General features: G+C 24.5%; 3 protein-coding genes across 3 annotated transcripts; 2 read left to right on the top strand and 1 right to left on the bottom strand.

Moving 5' to 3' along the window:
• Positions 1 to 4,157: 4,157 nt before the first annotated feature.
• On the top strand, positions 4,158 to 4,936 carry OCT59_012304 (uncharacterized protein; the record flags this gene model as incomplete). The annotated part of the gene is made up of 2 exons (XM_025323985.2): positions 4,158 to 4,168; positions 4,249 to 4,936. 2 exons carry the CDS (start codon positions 4,158 to 4,160, stop codon positions 4,934 to 4,936), a joined length of 699 nt encoding a protein of 232 aa, XP_025188568.2.
• Positions 4,937 to 9,253: 4,317 nt separating this feature from the next.
• Positions 9,254 to 11,435, top strand: OCT59_012303 (uncharacterized protein). The gene is made up of 4 exons (XM_025323362.2): positions 9,254 to 9,788; positions 9,861 to 10,713; positions 10,782 to 10,838; positions 10,933 to 11,435. The coding sequence occupies exons 1-4, from the start codon at positions 9,315 to 9,317 to the stop codon at positions 10,950 to 10,952; spliced, it is 1,404 nt and encodes a 467-aa protein (XP_025188567.1). The 5' UTR covers positions 9,254 to 9,314; the 3' UTR covers positions 10,953 to 11,435.
• An 859-nt stretch (positions 11,436 to 12,294) lies between these two features.
• OCT59_012302 (uncharacterized protein) lies at positions 12,295 to 13,552 on the bottom strand (the record flags this gene model as incomplete). Its single annotated transcript, XM_066134362.1, has 3 exons — positions 12,295 to 12,941; positions 13,266 to 13,459; positions 13,542 to 13,552. 3 exons carry the CDS (start codon positions 13,550 to 13,552, stop codon positions 12,295 to 12,297), a joined length of 852 nt encoding a protein of 283 aa, XP_065989633.1.
• Positions 13,553 to 19,391: the final 5,839 nt, after the last annotated feature.

The raw sequence follows: 19,391 nt of genomic DNA, 5'->3' as shown, positions 1-19,391 counted from the left end.
CTATATTAGAATAACTGGTTTCCAATTGCATTTCTTGAATGAAATTATCAATTTTTTCATTGCCACTCATACAATTTACAATGAAATTATATTGAACTAGAATATAATCATTTGTATCTGGATTCTGAGATATTCCATATATTTTAATACCAAGTTTTTTTACTGAATACCTTTTAACCTAAAAGATTAATGAATAAATCAAATAGATAAATTACAGTAAGAAACATTACATTAAGTTATATATAAAAATGCTATACCTCATTTATTAGAGATTCAATTGGATTACGTGAGTTATGCAAACATTTTAAAGCAACTTCTTTATTATTTGAACTTCTTGTACGTTTATCACTCCAAAAAATCTTACATAATGGGCCATCTTTCCATATTGCTGAATATACTGTAATAAAATCATTTTTTTTTGTTTCTTTGATTTCATAAAACTGATTATATGGTATCCACTCAAATATAATATCATGATGGCCTTTAATATTATTCAATTGCATTTCTTGGACAAAATTATCAATTTGTTCATTTCCACTGGTCCAGCTTTTAAAATTCTTTTTTAAGTATTCTAAATAATTATTACTTTCAATTTCTTCAAAGGACATTATTATTATTTAAACAACCTAAAAAATTTTTTGAATAAAATCTTATTTGTAACGATATATAAATAAATAAATTTATACGTAAGGGCGCATCCTCGTGTGATACAAATTTATGTACTTATGGTTTCAAAGTTATTTTTGGTTAGACCGAAATAATGTGTTGAGTAAGTCTTTCTTTTTTTAAATAAAAATGTTCAATATTTGAAATGATCTACATTTTAGAACGGTATCGGGACATTTCGCCGAAAGCCATTTCGTCGAAAAATAATCTGGCCTGCCCTATAAGAAATATGTATACGGAAAGGATACGTTTTGTATACATTTTATGTACGTTTCTATAGATTCTGTATACAAATTCCGTATATTTAATAAGCAATTCATTTTTGAACATTTTTTAAAAAAACTAATGTATACGAAATGTATACGGAAAAAATTAATCATACGGAATGTATATGGAATTTTTAAACTTAGAAAATAATTTTACAAAAATCTCGTATCATAACACGAGATCACGTGATTGTTTATTGTTTTGTTTTTTGTTTTTATATAAACCCTTACTTTGATGAGTTTGATCTTCCGATCTTCCTTTCTGTCTTTCCCTTCCTTCTCTTTTCTCTTGTCTTATTTTTGTTATTTTTTCTAAATTTTTCTTCTTTTTTCGTCACCCCCCTTTTAAAAAAAAATTTTTTTTTTCGTACCTCACTTTAAAAATTTTTTTTTTCATCACTCCTTTAAAAAAAAAATTTTTTTTCGTCACTCCCTTAAAAAAAAAATTTTTTTTTGATTTTATTCTTTTATCTTTTTTTTAAAACAATTTTCTTCTTTCTATTTCTATTTCCTCTTTATAAAAAATTTTTTTATTTTTCTAACTTTGACGTCCTCCCTTTAAAAAAAAATTTTTTTTAACTTTCCTAACTTCGTTACTCTCTTTTTAAAAAAATATTTTTTTTTGATTTATTCTTTATTCCCCTTTCTATTTTATTTATATTTATCCCTTTTTATTTCATAGGCCAGCAGATTTTTTTTTGTGAGAAGATTCAGTTTCTTTTTTCTTTTTTGTAGATCAGTTTGGGAGTCCTTTCCTTTTTGTAGGATTGTTCAGGATTTTTTTCTTTTTTTAGGTCTGTTCAAATTTTCTTTTTTTTTTTTGTAAGTTGGGTTCAGATTCTTTTCTTTTTGTGGGTTGTTTTAGTTTTGTTGCTTCAGAGTCTTCTTTTTTTGTAGGTCAGTTTTGGATTTATTTTGTTGTTTTGGTTTCTTTTTCATCAGATGCTTCATAATTCTTTTCATTTATGTAGGTCAGACATTCTGGAGTTCTCTTTCTTTTTTTGTAGGAATACTGACCTTTGGTGATTTGGACGATTGCAGATACTATATGAAGGGGGGTTTTGTTTCCAATTAAGTTAGACGTTCTTATGTTTCTTTTTTTTTGTTTTTTTTAGGTTGTTTGACTCCAAATGAACCTGAACTTATAGATAATTTTGGTTGCAATAGGTGGTTTTAATAAGGAGGGAATTTTCATAATGTATTTATATTTTGTTTATTTTTTATTTTTTATTTAATTTAATAAAGTAAAATTAGATTTATGTAAATATAATTATAGTAAACTGTAATACAAATAGTAAATTCAGTGACCAAATCGTATAAATTTCGTGATAAAATCAGTGATATGTAAATTCCATATGAATTCCGTGCAAATTCCGTATCCAAACCATATTTTTAGTGATACGGAATTGTGCATTTTTCCGTATCCTATTATGATACGTTATTTCTAAGGAAAAAAATCGTATAAAAACTTTATAAAAAACGTATCCAATTTTTTATAGGGCTGAGTTATTTATAATTCTACATAATGTTGGCCCTATTTTTCGTCGAAACGTCCTTTCGGCGAAATGTACCGTAACCTTTTAGAACTAAAGGAGAGGTGATAGTATTAACGATAAAATAATTTCTAATAATATTCAATATTTTTGACAGATTTTACTTTTTACAAGTTAACCAAATATACAGTAGCTTTCCCTTAACCAATTTCAAAAGTAATTTACATAATTTTGGCCAAAACATTTTCATAGCACAATATTTTTGAAAAATTCTATTCAATATAAATTGAATTCGTATGTTATGCAAAAATCATTTCTGCAAATATTAAAGTTCAATTTTTTTTTCGCAAAAAAAAAAAAAAATACTGAATCATGTGACATATAATTTTCATACTAAAAATATTCGGTATATGTGCTAAATATATGATATTTTTTTAAAGAAGTAAATTTATATTCGGAATGTTTATTTTTAAATAATTATTTAAAAATTAATAAATTAATTTCTACGGTTTCTTGAAGATTTTCGAACATTCTAATAAAATTGTTTCTAAATATTTATCATGTAAAAATAATTGGACAAATTTTTATATATAATAAAAAATTAACAAAAATAAAAAATTGAAAGCAATTAAAGAAGTGGTTAAATATCGTTTTTAACAACTGAACTTGCTGTAAAATATAAATAAATATGAACATAATTATAATAAAGTTAACACTTGTTATTTAAACAAACTTTTTTTTTTTTATATAAACGAGATTGTTTGAATAAATTAGGCTGTTTTTTTTTACTTGGATTACTTAAATGAATGTCAAACAAAATATAAATAACGATTGGAGAGAAAGTTTTAGACATCTTATAATAAATCCACAACTTTCGTCCAATAATGATTAAACTAAACAGGATAAAATTTCATCCATTTATTTATTTGAAAAAAACATTCACAAAATCATAGTATTGTAGGATAACTCATAGTTTGTAGTATTAGATAAAAAAATAAAATAATCACGTTGATCGACGAATTTTCCGCCCCATAAAAAAAAAGACAGTTCGTAAATTGTCATATCGAATGATCGAAAATGTCGGTCAATTAAATCATAAAACGTCAACCAATCAAAATTAGGAAGCTTAAATGACCAGGTCATTATTGAACGCAATATAATCCTCATCATTGAGAGGACGAAAAAAAGTCTATGACGTAATTAATTCATTTGAATGGCGCCATGTGAAACAATCAAATGTTCATAATTGATGATCAAAAATTGAGTCAAAAAAGAAATTAATAAATTGTTCGTTTATACTTTGCAACCTTTTTTTATTTTTTCTTACGAAAAAAATGACATTAATTTTTCATTCCAATCTTTCAAAAGACCTCTCCTTAATATTGAATAATGCAGACAATTACAATGTAATAATACGGGTTGGTGAAAACCAAAATACAAAAGAATTTCGTGCACATATTTTAAAACTGCACTTCCTGCCCAGTAAAAAGTCCTGTACTGAATTCATATTAGGTTTGTATTGAATTTATACATGAGCCCGTTTGGTACGAAAAATTGGACCATAAATGGGATAAAATTAAAATAAATATGGCCAAATTTTATACCGAATGGGCTCATTTCATAATTGGCCTATATTGGTATAAGAACTTTTTACTGGGCTGTTAATTGGATAACCAAAGAAAATAATATGATTATATTTAAAAAGCCAAATGTTCTTCCAACCGTTTTCGAAATGATTTTAAAGTAAGGATAATTTTTATATTTTTTAAGCTTGATTATTTATTTGTTTTTAATAAAGAAATTATTTTTTATTTTGACTTAAGATATATTTACACTGGTGAGCTCGATTATACTAAGCAATTGGGTGAAGATATTATTGAATTGTTAGTTGCATCCCATGAATTATTTCTTGAAGAGTTATTTGAACAAATTCAAAATTACTTAATTACAAAACAAATCAGCTGGGTTCATGAAATAACGCCTTCATTCTACATAATGTATTTAAATTTGATAATTGCAAGAAATTACAAGATTATTGTTTTAAATCTATCTGCGGAGGGTTCACTACCATTTTTGTCTTCAAAAGCTTTTCTTTCAATAAATAAGGAAATACTTTTTTGTTTGCTTCAAAGAGATGACATACCAATTGAGGAAATTACTTTTTGGGATTATTTAATTAAATGGGGCCTTGAACAAACTCTTGGTCTTGAGAATGAGAATAATGATAAATCTAAATGGAATAATGAGAATTACGAAGCATTAAAGTTGACTTTAAACCAATTTATTCCTCTTATTCGGTTTTTGGAAATTTCTCGTACTGGCTTATTTTATAAAGTCTACCCTTGTATAACTATTATTCCTAATAATATTTATGAGGGAATTGAAAGATTTCTTAATAAAGATGCCTTATCAAAATCTATAACTTTATCGCTTAGTATTAATTTTTCAATCAGAATAGGAAAGATACAAATCAAATATTATCAAAACAATACTTGCAAGAGTAATGATTAATTGGATTAATAAATAGTCGTGATGGAATTAGTAATGAATCTTTTAGAAGAAAATGTAATGGACGAGTAGCAAGTTTGGTCCTAATCAAAATTAAGGATACAAATAAAATTTTTTGGTGGATACAGTTCTATCGGGTTTAGTTTATTAGGAGATGATTATATTGTTGATGGTTATGGTTTTCTATTTTATAACTCATCAGATAATTTCATTTTCTCATTCGAAAATAATGACGAGAAATTAAGTCGGGTAGTAAATGTATCTCAAGCCATAATGGTTCATGATAGTAGTGGATTTAATTTTAGTCGGAGTTCATTGTGTATGAACGGAAATAGTTTACATATTAATAATAATAACAAAAAATTATGAAAATAATTTAAATACACACATAATTTATACCATTGAGAAAATTGAAATCTTTACTGTAGACAATATTTAATATTTTCATTGATACAAAATCACTAATAAAAATCGGATACAATTTAAAACCTCATTAAGAAATACATGCCAGTAAAAACGAGATTTTAATGCCATAAAGAATATTATTTATAAGTTATTGTGCTTTGCAACGATTAATATCACAATTATTAACCAATTATAGCAGATAATTGGTAAAGATTTGGCCACGTAATAGCTTATTTTTGATTTTTTAAAATAACGAAATTATCGGCAATTATATTTAATATACGGAGCACGGTTATCATTATTATTGTTATTTTTTATTTTTATATTATAATCCAATTCTAAAATGCACTTTAAGTTCAAAAGTAATCCCATTATATTTTTAAAAGATTTATTGCAAAGGAGAATTGTAGAGAATGATAATATGCAATTCATTGTTAATTATGGCTACTGTCCATAAGTTTGTCTTCTATCGCAATAAGTTTATATTCTCAAATTTATATTCAAATCAAATACAAATCAATGTAAATAATTTATTTATAAATATTGTTAGTTTAATAAATAAAATATTAAAATATTTATAGGAATAAGTCTCTTTTTAAGTTGTTCAACTCCTTTCAACAACTCTTGAAAAGTTATTGCCATCTTTTGATACCTTTTAAATTGATGTATGATAAGTTATTTCGCTTGTAAAAAGATTATATTTATTTTTATGCTATGTACAAATGTTATTCTATAAAATTTTAATAATTAAACATATAGCGGCCGATTCTTCGTAACTTTTAAAATGTCATAAGGAATTAAATCATATTTTATATATTGTTTAGGTAATGAAAGGTAAAACCAAGGTAATAAAAATTATGGATATTTAATAAATTCGTCAAACTTGAAAGAAAATCAATAATTGTGTGAAATTTAAAAGTATTCAATTATTTATTATTGTTCTGTTAGTTGTAAGTTTATGGGATTTTATTGACCGATATATTTACTGGGATGTTTAAAATCAATATTAGTATTTAGTGGTTTTAATTCTTACTAGCCACCGCAGTATTTTTAATGGCAGTACAATAATTCATTTATTAGATGGAAGATATCAGTCTTTGTCTGATAATCTCTATCTCCCATAAATTTATTAATTACAGTATATTCTGAATCAATATTTACATAGTAGACAATTTTAGAAAACAAATTTTAAGTTGAAATCAATTATTGGAATTCAAAAGGATTATCGTAAAGGAATTAAAGATTTCAATGTCTAAGATATTAAAATATTACTTCGGTTGAGATTATTTAATTTAGTATTCATTAATTACAGTAGTACTTTAAATTGCTAATAATATGATATAGTAGTTCCGGTTACATATTCGTCTAATAATTATTACCGTATTAAATTGTCAAAAAATAATAATTCGAATTATATTAATTGAAGTGTCTAAATCCTTAATTAGATTGATCGAATTCTTAAAAAAAAATACAAATCTAAATTTTAAAATTTTCTAAAATAAATTATCGATTAGATGTGATAAAGATCCTAATTTTGCCAATTATATTACTATTACACGTATTTAAATTATTTAACATGTAAAATTTTATTATTCATACTCAATAAACCATTACCAAAATTAAATCCACAACGATTATCTTTGAATATTGCTTTAAAACGACTTGTTTTCATATTTTGAGTAACTTTACTATCTTTAAATGAGAAAATAAAATTATCGACGACTTGTAAAATCGATAACCATAAACATTATTAATAACATAATTATCTCTTAAAGAATTAAAACCAATAAAAGCTATATTATCCACCAGAAATTGTTGTTGATTGTTTAACTTTTAATTAAAACTACACTTATTATTTGACCATTACATTTATTTTTAAATAAACTATTATTAATTTCATCACGAATACCACGATAAAATGCTTAAACTGATTGATATAAAGAATCATTTCTAGTATGACGTTTTTATCGATTCAATTAATTATTATATTTGCAAGTTTTATATTTGATTTGAATATTAAACTAGTTTTAGGTAATAAAGTTGTAGTTTAGATAAAAAATTTTTATAATGAATTTCTAATAAGTATTGTCAGGAATAATAGTAAGAAAGTCATCATTAAGAATTTCCAAAAATAGAACAAGAGGAGTAAATTGGTTTAAAGTCAATTTTGATGCTTAGTAATTCATTATTCCATTTGGCTCTATCACATTATTCTCATTCCCAAGACCAGGAGTTTTGTTCAATACTCACTTAATTAAATAATTTCAAACGATAACTTCTTCAATTAATAATTCACAAGCAAAAAGTATTTCCTTATTTATTTGAAAGAAAAGCTTTTGACGAAAAAATGTTAATAGAATGTTGCGGATAGATTCAAGACAATAATCTTTTAATTTCTTGCAATTATCAAAGTTAAACACAAAATTTTCACGGCTCGTTTTTAAGTAAGTAATTATAAACAAATCCAAATAAATCTTCAAGAAATAATCCATCGGATGTAACTAGCAAACTAAGAATATTTTCACCCAGTCAAAACAAGTTCACCAATGTCAATATATTTAAATTAAATAGTAATTTTTTTTTTTCATTAAAATTTAAAAGCAACAAATAATGCTCCAATATAAAAATTAATAAAATAAAATATACTTACGTTAAAATTATTTCAAAAACGGATGGAATAATATTTGGTTTATTAAGTATTATCATATTAATTTCCTTTTTCATCTAATTAACAGAAAGTACACTTTTGAAATAACGAGCAGGTAAATTAAGCGAATATGCACGAAACCTCTGTATTTTGTTTTCACAAACTCGAATAATAGCGTCTCAATCGTCAGCATTGCTTTAACGTTATGGGAGGATCTTTAAAAAAAAACTTTAATCTTCATTTCCAATCTTTAAAATAAAAAAAAAATTTGCAAAATAAATTAAAAAAGAGTAAAGTTCGTTATATTTGCACATCAGAAATTGATTGACATGTATCATATGATTGTGCTATTCATTTTACGGTAAAAATCCTATGACGTAATTAGTTCATCAGTATTGTATATTGATCTGTGTCGAAAATAACTCAATTACATAATTATATAAAACATAAATTTCTTGTGTAACTTCTTGTCAATCAACGACCATAACGTGATTATTTTCAAAAAAATTTTTTTTTTTTCCTATCAAACTCTTTTGTGATGAAATTTTTTTGAAAGAATCTCTTAATTATCATTATATTATTCAATTTTATTATTCATCAGATAAACTTATTTATTTTAATGTAATAATATAAATATTAAAAATGTTAAATATAAAATTAAATATATACGTAATAAAATTTATAGTTTTTTAAATAATTTCTTACTTTTCCTTTTCTATTAGAAAAAAATACGAATATAAAAAACGTTCAAACTTTAATAATAAGTACAATATAAAAATTAGAAAGTATCACATTAAATATTAAAGAAGTTGTTTTTTAATTGGTTTTATGTACGTTAAGTTTATTAAGTATAATAAATAATGAATGTTACCCACGATTAAAAAGGTTTTGTAACGTTTGTTAATTTAAACAACGGAAAGTAAATTAAGATATAATTTAATGTTCAAATAACAAAATTTTTAGTGCTACATTTCACTTATCAACAAAATTAGTAGACTTTAATAAATTTTAATTATTGGAATGATCTAGGAAACGGAAACCGTTATTAAGTCCGAAGTGCTGTTTAAAGTTTTATTGTTGTACTTCGTCACGTGTCAGACGGACATCTGCAGGACATTGTATCACCTTCGTTACACTTCGGATTGTAGTATGTTGATTGTGATACTGCGATGTATCACAATTATGTCAATGACAATTTTGGTTGAAATAATTCCTTTTTTATCTTCATTGAATATAAATATAAAAGTAACGCCAATTTTTTTTTTTTCGAACGTAAAATTCTTTTTTCGCAAATTTGAAGCAAAATACTAACAAAACATAAATTTAAAAATGAATTTTATTAATGAAAACGAAGTCGTAACTGAATTTAATGAATTAAATATTTCTGATAAAAATCCAAATTCATCAAAAATTAATCATGAAAATTGTGATGACCCAAATGATGAAAAATTTTGGTGTAAAGAATGTGTTCCTCGTTGCATAATTGAAGGATGGACCAGTGGAAATGATGATATTGATAATCTTATCAAGGATACGATTTATGATGCACGTGAGAAATATATTGGTAATGATGAATTTGGCCCATCATTTCTTGAATGGGTTCCATTTGATAGATTTGAAGATATGAAACAAATAGGTGAAGGTGGATTTGCAAAAGTGTATTCTGCAACTTGGATTGATGGTGATGCAAAATACATTAAACAAGATGATGGAAATTGGATAAAAGAAGAACCTGAATCCATGAAAGTTGCCTTGAAAAGGCTAAATGGATCACAGAATATGTCAGCTGATTATTTAAATGAGGTATATTTTCATTTATATTTTATATTTTTTAATTTTTTTGAAAATATTAATTTGATTTAATTTAATTAATAGCTTAAAACGCATTGGAAATTAAATTGTTTACAAGATGATTCTTTAAAATTTTATGGAATATCTAAAGACCCAGAAACTGAAGAAATTATAATGATCATGCAATATGCAGATGGTGGAAATTTGAGAAATATTCTTTCAAGTAATTTTAAAAAAACTTTATGGAATGGGAAAATTAGATATTTATCGGATTCAGCATTTGACCTTAAAAATTTACATGAATTAGGATATTTTCATAAAGATTTTCATAGTGGAAATATATTAAGTATTGGCGTTAATTCTTATATTTCAGATTTTGGATTATCTAGACCATCAAATGAACAGAAATCATCAGATAGTAATAAAATAGTTGGTGTGTTGCCATATATTGCTCCAGAAGTTTTAAATGGAGAACCATATACATTATCTTCTGACATTTATAGCTTTGGTGTAGTTATGGCTGAATTATCATCTGGAAAACCTCCTTTTTATAAAAGAAAACATGATGGTGGCTTAGCATTAGAAATATGTAATGGACTCAGACCAGAATTTGGAAAAGGAACTCCTGAAATTTATAAGAAATTAGCTCATAGATGTATGAATGCTAATCCAAATCAAAGACCAACAGCCAATGAATTACACGAAATATTAATTTGTTGGAATAATTATAGTGATAATGAAAAATATGGTTATAAAGGAGAAGTAGTTAAAGCTGTATTTGAAGAAGCTGATAAAGAAATACCAAATATTTCAACCTCAAATGAAAAAAAACCTGATGCTATTTATACTAGTAGAGCATTTACATTCAGTAATTTGTCAAAACCTATTAATTCATCTTTTATTGCTACTACATATCTTAATGAAGAAGATAATGAAGGTATTACATTTTACTATATTATATTTTTTAAATTTTATTAAATAATTAAAACTTATTTAATTTGATAGGTTGTCAAGATTCTCAATTAATTAACTTAGAAGTTCCTAGCACATCAAGGTTAGAAGGTAAATATAATCTATTATATATTCGTGATATTATTTTTATGATGTAAAATTAAAACTAATTCACCAATGTTTTATTTTAAACTTTAAATAACAGATGGTGATAGTATTAACTAAATAATTTTCACTGTAAATTATTTCTAAAGAATCAATATATATATGTATATTTATTTATTTATTTATTTTATAGTTTAAACTACATTTTTATCATATGATTTTACATAAACTACATTTGAATACGTTCAAATTTTAATAAAAAAATGGAATATTAGCGATTATTGGGATAAGCTACATAATTTTTTTTATTTCAGTAGTGAAGGAAAGGACTGTACTTTTGTGATTGATATACTAGCGTTATGTTAAATTATAAAAGTATAATTTTTTTAGAATAACGAAAAAATAGAAAATTATTAAACTTTATAAACTCATTCATAGTTATGATCAGGTATATTAAAATATTATAACAGGTTAATTTTTTTTATTATTAACTTCGTCTTTTGTTTTCGTGAATGATGTTTGATTCATGATCATTTTATTTTAAAAAAATATTATAACTTGACATATTAATTGAATTTTTTTATGTAATTATTATTTATTTTTAAAACTATCTATTAGCTTTGAACAAATGAATAAAATTTACTTTTATCTTTTTATCTTCAAAATAATCAGTGATATGGATAGTTCGGTCAGTTAACATTTATTTTAAAAGCGGTTTTATTTATAACTCAGATCGGTTCTCCCAACATTTCTTTTTTTCGATAGCAATTTTGAACTTAAGAGTTAATTTTGATTTTTATCATTCTTGATCTTAGAATAAATTTAGCACAGAAGAATTCGATACTTTATACTTATTTCTATTATTAATTTTAGATATGATTCAGAAAAAGGAAAGAAGTCTTTGGCAGATTACAAGCATGGCTAAAGCACATATCTTTTATAAATTAAACATAATTATATACACATATTAATAAATTAAACAGAAAAATATTTTAACTAACGTTTCTTTTCTTTTCTTTTAATTTTCTTTTTGTAGGTATCGACTTGTTTGGTATTTATACAAACGCTTTAAACCATAATTTTTTTTTATAGTCGTGATAGTTGTAAATGTTTCTAACTATAATCATGCACGTAATAAAATTTACAACGACTAAAAAAATTATTGTGTGATGCAATTAATATAATATGCAAATTGTTCTTCATACCTGCAATTTAATTTTATATTTTCACATTATATTATTGAATTTATTGAATAAACATCTTTTAATTCGTAGCATATTTGTAAATCATATTTACTAGTGAAGGCCTAATCTTTCAAGATACTGTATCTAAATAATGTTATTTTATATGACAATTGTTAAAATCTTTGTTTTTTCATTAAAGTTTTCATCATCATAAATCATTTTCTATATTCTTTATTTATTTTAACTTAGTAAATGACATTTATTGAATAATTATCTAGTTATGGACTTATGGTAAACGTTTCAATCTCTTCGATCAAATAAGTTCTATTAGTGTGTAAATTATTTTCATAAGCATTGTCGCTATTATTAAGGTGTAAAGTTTGATTGGTCATACATAATGAACCCCATCCAAAATTAAATCCAGCGCGATTAATAATTATAGATTTAGAATAATCTATTACCCGACTTATTTTCATATTTTGTGTGTCTTCTCCATGTTCAAATGAGAAAATAAAGTTATCTGATGAACTATACCATAGATATCCAAATTCAACAAAATAACCATCTCCTATTGAATTAAATCCTATAGAGCTATACCCTCCAAAAATCTTGTTTGAATTTTGAACCTTAATTAAAACTAAACTTGCTACTCGTCCATTACAATAATCTTTAAATGTTTCATTATTAATTCCATCACGACTACCACGATAAATAAGGTCGAACTTATAAACTGGATCATTTATAGTACGTGTATACATGATATCCTTTTTATCAATCCAATTAAATATAATATTTGCAAGATTTGGTTTGATAATGCTTGATTTAATTTTTGTTAGTAAACCTTTTCTAGGTGATAAATTCTTTGGTAAAGTATCTTTATAATAAAATTCTTCAATTTCATCATAAATATCATTAGGAATAATGGCTTTATAAGGTCGAACTTTATCAAAAAAATCTGCTCGCGAAATTTTAACAAATTGAATAAGTGGAATAAATTGATTTAAAGTTTTCTTCAACGCTTGATAATTTTCTTCATTCCACTTTGCCTTATTACTTTCAAGACCGGGGGTTTGTTCAATGCCCCATTTAATTAAATAATCCCAAATGATAATTTCTTCAATAGATAAGTCGTCCCTTTGGAGCAAGCAAAAAAGAATTTCCTTTTTTATTAAAGGAAAAATTTCTGAAGACATAAATGGTAGTGGATCTTTGCAGATAAATTCAAGACAATAATCTCTTAATTTCTTACAATTTTCAAGATTAAATACAGAATGAAGAATGAGATCAACATTTTCATAAATCCAGCTATTTAGTTTTTCGATCAAATAATCTTGAACATATTCGAATAACTCTTCAAGAAGTAATTCATCAGATGCAACTAATAAACCAAGAATGTCTTCACCTGATTGATTAGTCAGATCAAGTTCACCAGTATAAATATATCTAATTAATATTTTAAAATATGTTAATAAATTAAAAATAACATTATATAAAATAAAAAAATTTATGTATCAATCTTTCTTACTTTAAAATCATTTCAAAAACGATTGGAGTAACATTTGGTTTATTAAATATAATCATATTATTTTCTCTTGTTATCCAATTAACGGAAAGTGCAGTTTTGAAATAAGGTGAACGAGCACGTAAAACAATTGAGTGTGCACGAAATTCTTTTGTATTGTTTTCACCAACTTGAATAATAACATTGTAATCATCTGCATCATTTAATATTAAGGAAAAATCCTTTGAAAGATTATGATGAAAAGTTGTTGTCATATTTTTTCCTTTCGGATTTTTTTTTTTTAAAAAAAAAATTAAAACAACGCGTTAATAATTTTCTTGTTCAAAAATTCAATTTATAAGGAATAATCACGAGTTTGATATAATGCTATATTTGTATGTCGATCACTTAAAATTAACCAGTGTTAAAATGACAAATTTACAAGTTAAATCATGTGATCTATATAGTATCATTGCCGAAATTAATCGTAAATCAGCCTGAAATGATTTCACAAAAGAATTTGTAAGCAGCGAAAAATTTATTCTAGAATTAGTTGGTTTCACAGGCTTATTCACGTGATAAACTTAGTAGTACAATGCATCTTACATATGGGAATGCTCATTCACTTCCTTTTCGGTTCTAGGTAATCCCAAGGTAATTAAAATTAAGAGCGTCAAATTAAATATATAAAAATAGAATATGTGAAGACATATTAGTTAAAAAAATTGTGAATGACCATACTAATTTGCCATCATTCTTATTTCGAACGGAGGTGTGCTTATACTAAATTTTTTTTTATAGTTTTTTTTATAGTTTCTTTCAGAGAGTTTAGAAATAAATCCAGTTTGATTTTAAATTGTTAAACAGTTTTCAGAACTGATTCAGACCGCTATTTCTTTATCCTAATTATATACACTTTATAGAAATATAAAATTTAAACATTCTATACTGTAAAGTCATTAAATAATGTGATTTTATTAGTATTTATAATTACTAATCTTAATGGCTTCATTTATCCAAAAATAACAAAATAATTTATCATAAAATAATCCTTTACTAATCTTTTTGTATACGAAAAAAGATTTAAAATAGAAGTAATGAACTAAATTAAAAATAATGAAAAGTATTCTGTATATATCATTAAATTGTGAAAATTTTCACTTTATATATTGATATATTGTGTTAACAATACAGAAAAAAATTAAAATTTTTTTTAGATTTATTTTTTACAATCAATTTTGTTTAATATTAAAATTACATACCATACATCATATGATCATAAATCATGTGCTTTGCATTCTACAATTCTTTATATCATATACGTTGTTACATTGTATAAATTATGTTGTATAAACAAACTACATGCCTCTTAAATAATAATAAAAAAACCTATAATAATAAAACAGGTTCTAAAAGGCTAAAAAATGTTGTTTAACAGGTTTAAAACTAATCAAATATCAATTTTCGACTTTGTAAGGGCTTAGCATATATAATAAGGCTATGCTTAGAAATTCTTTCTGGATATTATAACTTTGATTTTGTGGCTGTAGCAATTTTTTTGGCTTTGACATAAATATGTGGCAAAATTCTGTACATCACTAAATTAAACAATCAAAATTTTATTATAAATAAGTCTGTAATTCATAAATTTCATTGTTAAATTCCCCTTATGTTCTCTCAAAAATATTTACTTAGGAATTTTAAATCATTAAAGAAAACAATATATATAATATCATTAATAAATAATATGATAATTTTAACAGATTGAATGCAAAATTTGGTCAAGCTGTATATTCTAAAAAAAATTTACAATATAATTAATTTTTAAACATCCCTTTGAATTTTATTATATTACAATAAACACTATATAGTTAATTATTGGTTTACAATAATCATCAATACCAATAATATAGTATCACTTCAATACAATATTGAACAATATTATATACTTTCTTTTATATAGCAATAAAATATTTAAAGAATGACTACCAATGCTACTCAATAACCCTTCAAATTTTAGTCATACACAAATTAAAATCTTTAATAAACATTATCAAAGTACTGTTGAGAATATTATACCATCACTTACTTTATGTACAGATTCTTCACTTGGAAATTCTTAAGGCTTTAGAACTTATAGTACAAAATAAATTCAGCAACTGTCCAACAAGGATCAATACATTCATATAAAGTTATTAAATATAAGACCAGCTAACTTACAAATTTATTTATTGAATGACTATAATTAAAATATTGAACAGATATTGTCAAAGCAAACTTTTAGATCATATTGAGCATAGTATTCTTTAAAGTCTACTCCATCTATTGTCTCCAACTTAGTCTAATAGCAGATTAATCAAGTTATTCATAGCTAGTCTAAATGTTCAAATAGCTTGATTATTATATGAGTTTAATTTTTTGGATGTCCAAACATAGATGACTATCACTTTGCTATAAGGACACTGCTTCAACTGTTGGAAAAAAAAAACAGAAATAGGATAATTAAACAATTTAAAAACGAGAATAGTTTACCAAATTCAAATTACAAATTTATGATTACTAAAAAGTATAATGACGTTATAAACTTTTTCTTGAGTTTATCACTTTTTACCAAAGGAATATTCATAAGCATATGAGGATAGTTCCATAATATACTGTAGGTCCAGCTAACAATACCAGATTTATTTTAAAATGTAACAGTTTTCAATTATTCATAAGATTTTTTTGAAAATTCAACCTTTGTTCTAAAAATATTGAAAACTGTTATGATTATAAAATAACCAATTTGTTTTAGTTATGGCTTGTGGATAAAGGAAAATTTTTACATAGGCAGATTTGTTACATAATAAGCAAAAATAAGTTATTTTTTACTTAGTAATAAATGTAGAACATTTAAACCAAATCATGCAGCAGTAAATGGATAACCAGGAGTATATTTTGAAGAGGTAATATTAGCACACTGCATAGTACCATTTATGTTTCTTACAATCAATTTAAGTATTTTTGGCAAATATTACAGTGGGAATTCCCCTTAAAACTCACTTCTTTCTCACTTTTTCCCTTTCCTATTATTACTATTTTCTTTATCATTATGCACTTCTCACCTCAGATGATATCCCTATTGCTTTTATTGATACTTCATCTCAAAAACTCTTACGATCTCAACCTTTTCCATCACGTGATGACTGCATTAAGGATTATTACATTCCTTAGAGACTTTATTTTTATTTTATTTCAGAATGATGCTAATAGTAATACTAATAGTAATGCTAATGGAAATGTTACATTGTTACTGCTTGCAATGGACTAGGTTCCTGCTTAATAAATCATCTTGCTGAATTTGAAATAAGTTATGATGCATTCCACTGCACCATCTGCAATCTTCCACTTTCATTAAGAAATGTCATAATTTCAGAAGAAATCATCTCCCTTTTGAAATGGCTCCTTATTATTTGGTAACTCAAAAGCATTTTTGGACATTTAAACATTTGCATACACTTTGAATCTTGTATAACAAAATAGGGGTACAGTGTGTATCCACATGTATCCTAAAATGAAGTTAAAAAAAATTTAATTTTTTGCATATCTAGGATTGGTTTCTCAAGCACCAAGAGGTCATTACAATATAATTAAACAAAGAAAATAGAAAAAAAATCAACCTGTTTAATTTCATAAATTAAACAAAGAATGGGAAAATTTTTATGAATTAATTTAACTGAAAATAGTTTTCCTTTAGTGATGGAAGTTTATAAAGATGAGTCAAAATTGGGAATGCAAAATTTATTATGGATGATTGAAATTTTAGCAAGATAATGACCCAAAGCACATTTCTTCCTGATGGTTCATTGCGGATTAGTGAAATAATTTATAAATGTAATGACCGTTGGCATGTTCATAATGTAAAGCTTTCATACCTAAGTAACATGAATTTTGAAGTTTGTCACAATTATACTTATAATATTCTTTCTAAAAAATTATCAATAATCTCAACAATCATCTCATCATCAACAATCACCTTTTTCCTCTATATCCATTTTCTCACCATTCTCATCGGGAGCTACCTTTTCGCCATCATCATAATTATTTTTTTATGCTCATTGAATATTTTATAAATAATATATGATTAATTAAATCAAATAAAACACAGCTTGAATCAGAATTCAATTTATAACCTCCAATTCTATTAGCAATAGTCAAGATTACATCTGATATAATTCAAATGCATGATAATATTTTAATAGGATAAATTCAACTCAAAGTCAACAAATAACCTTTAGTAATATTATCTGCTTCAAAGTTAGGGAATAATAGAGGTAGAACTTAATTATAATGCATCTTCATTCATGAATTTTATTTTATTCTGCAATATTTTTTGCCCATAATGATATTGATGATTCTTTATGACCTATTTTAATTATTGTTGGTGCATCTTTAATTGAAAGAATAAATATTGTGACATCCATATATAATATATAGTTGAAATGTGTTCATCTTAACATAAAGTAGTAATTGAAATTATTGGAGATGCATTCAATGAACTTTCATGCTAGTATTTATAGTCCTTGAAAGGATGCTCCAATACAAATTATTGATCTATTCTTGTTGCTAATTTGTTAAAAAGTAGACAGTTTATTTATTTTAGCAATAAGATGTGATAATGAACATAGACACTATATTAGATAAATTATCTTAAAAAATATATTAATTTTGATCCAAATAACAAACATATTAGATGTTTAGCTCATATTATCAATTTAGCAGCTAAAAAAGCACTTGAAAATCTTTATGAATTTAATAATGATTTTTTAATGAAGACAGTATAAAAGTTGGATTTAGTAACCTTGAATTGTTGAATGTAACCAATTCTTTCAGTTACATATCAAAGTTTACACACCTCACAATTGAAATCAATGGCCCATTTTTATGCATTAAAGAATTGTAGAATGACTAAAATCTGTTATTTAGAAAGTGAGAAAATTGTTGCAGGAGTAATAAAAGTGTTTCTTGAATAGGCCACCTAAAGACATGTTATTCATACTGCCAGAGTATTTTCAATTAATTAATTTATTAATTCATTATTTTTTCAAATTATACATATTACATTGCATAATTTCAACTTCATATTTGAAATAATGCAAGTTTTAAGATAAAGCAAAGTTATCAAACTCAATACTTGTATTAAGAAGCTTTACCATTTCATTTATTAAGTGGAAATTAATTTATTTATCAATATTTTATATTTTTTTACAACAAAAAGTTTTAAAATTAATAATTTTCCAAATTTCAATCAAAAGCAGCATCAACACAGCCATATTTTATTTAAATTTAAAAGAAATATGGTAAAGTGAAATACATCTGTATTTATTGTATATATTGAATATATATTAATAGACCAGTTTTATAGAATCAAGTAACAACACAATATTAAAAAATTCTAATCATAATTTATTTGGGATGGCTCTTAAGAGCTGATTCACAAATAATTTCTAAGCTTGAAGTACTCCTCACTAGTTAAAAAAGTCTCAAAACCTGTCTTTTGGGTATAGAAAAAAAGTTGAACGATGATAACAAAAAAAATAATACAATAGATCCAGATTATATAAAGGTAATAAAAGATAAATATTATTTAATGTAAAACTGAAATACTAACCTCGTTTGATTAGGAGCTCGTTAAAAGGGTCGTAAAAATATTATTTGAAAAATCCATATATCCTTCACAAGACGAATACAGATTCAATTCAATGATAACCTATATCTGAAATCTTCTATTAAAATAACATCAATAATATTTATTGGAAATGTTTTCTATTGTATTACATATTTATTATTATATACTATTTTTACCTTAATTTAAAATAATTATATTTCAATAAC

The sequence above is a fragment of the Rhizophagus irregularis genome, chromosome 2 (genome assembly GCF_026210795.1).
Source record: "Rhizophagus irregularis chromosome 2, complete sequence".
Taxonomy (NCBI): Eukaryota; Fungi; Glomeromycota; class Glomeromycetes; order Glomerales; family Glomeraceae; genus Rhizophagus; species Rhizophagus irregularis.
The sequence above is the reverse complement of the archived record's forward strand: the minus strand, read 5'-3'. Positions and strand labels throughout refer to the sequence as shown.

What these genes read in the sequence shown, in the direction of transcription:
- OCT59_012303 (XM_025323362.2), top strand. Translation starts at nt 9,315, where the DNA reads ATGAATTTTATTAATGAAAACGAAGTCGTAACTGAATTTAATGAATTA. An exon ending in CAGCTGATTATTTAAATGAG is followed by an intron (nt 9,789 to 9,860) that starts GTATATTTTCAT and finishes TTTAATTAATAG; the next exon opens with CTTAAAACGCATTGGAAATT. An exon ending in TAGCACATCAAGGTTAGAAG is followed by an intron (nt 10,839 to 10,932) that starts GTAAATATAATC and finishes TTTAAATAACAG; the next exon opens with ATGGTGATAGTATTAACTAA.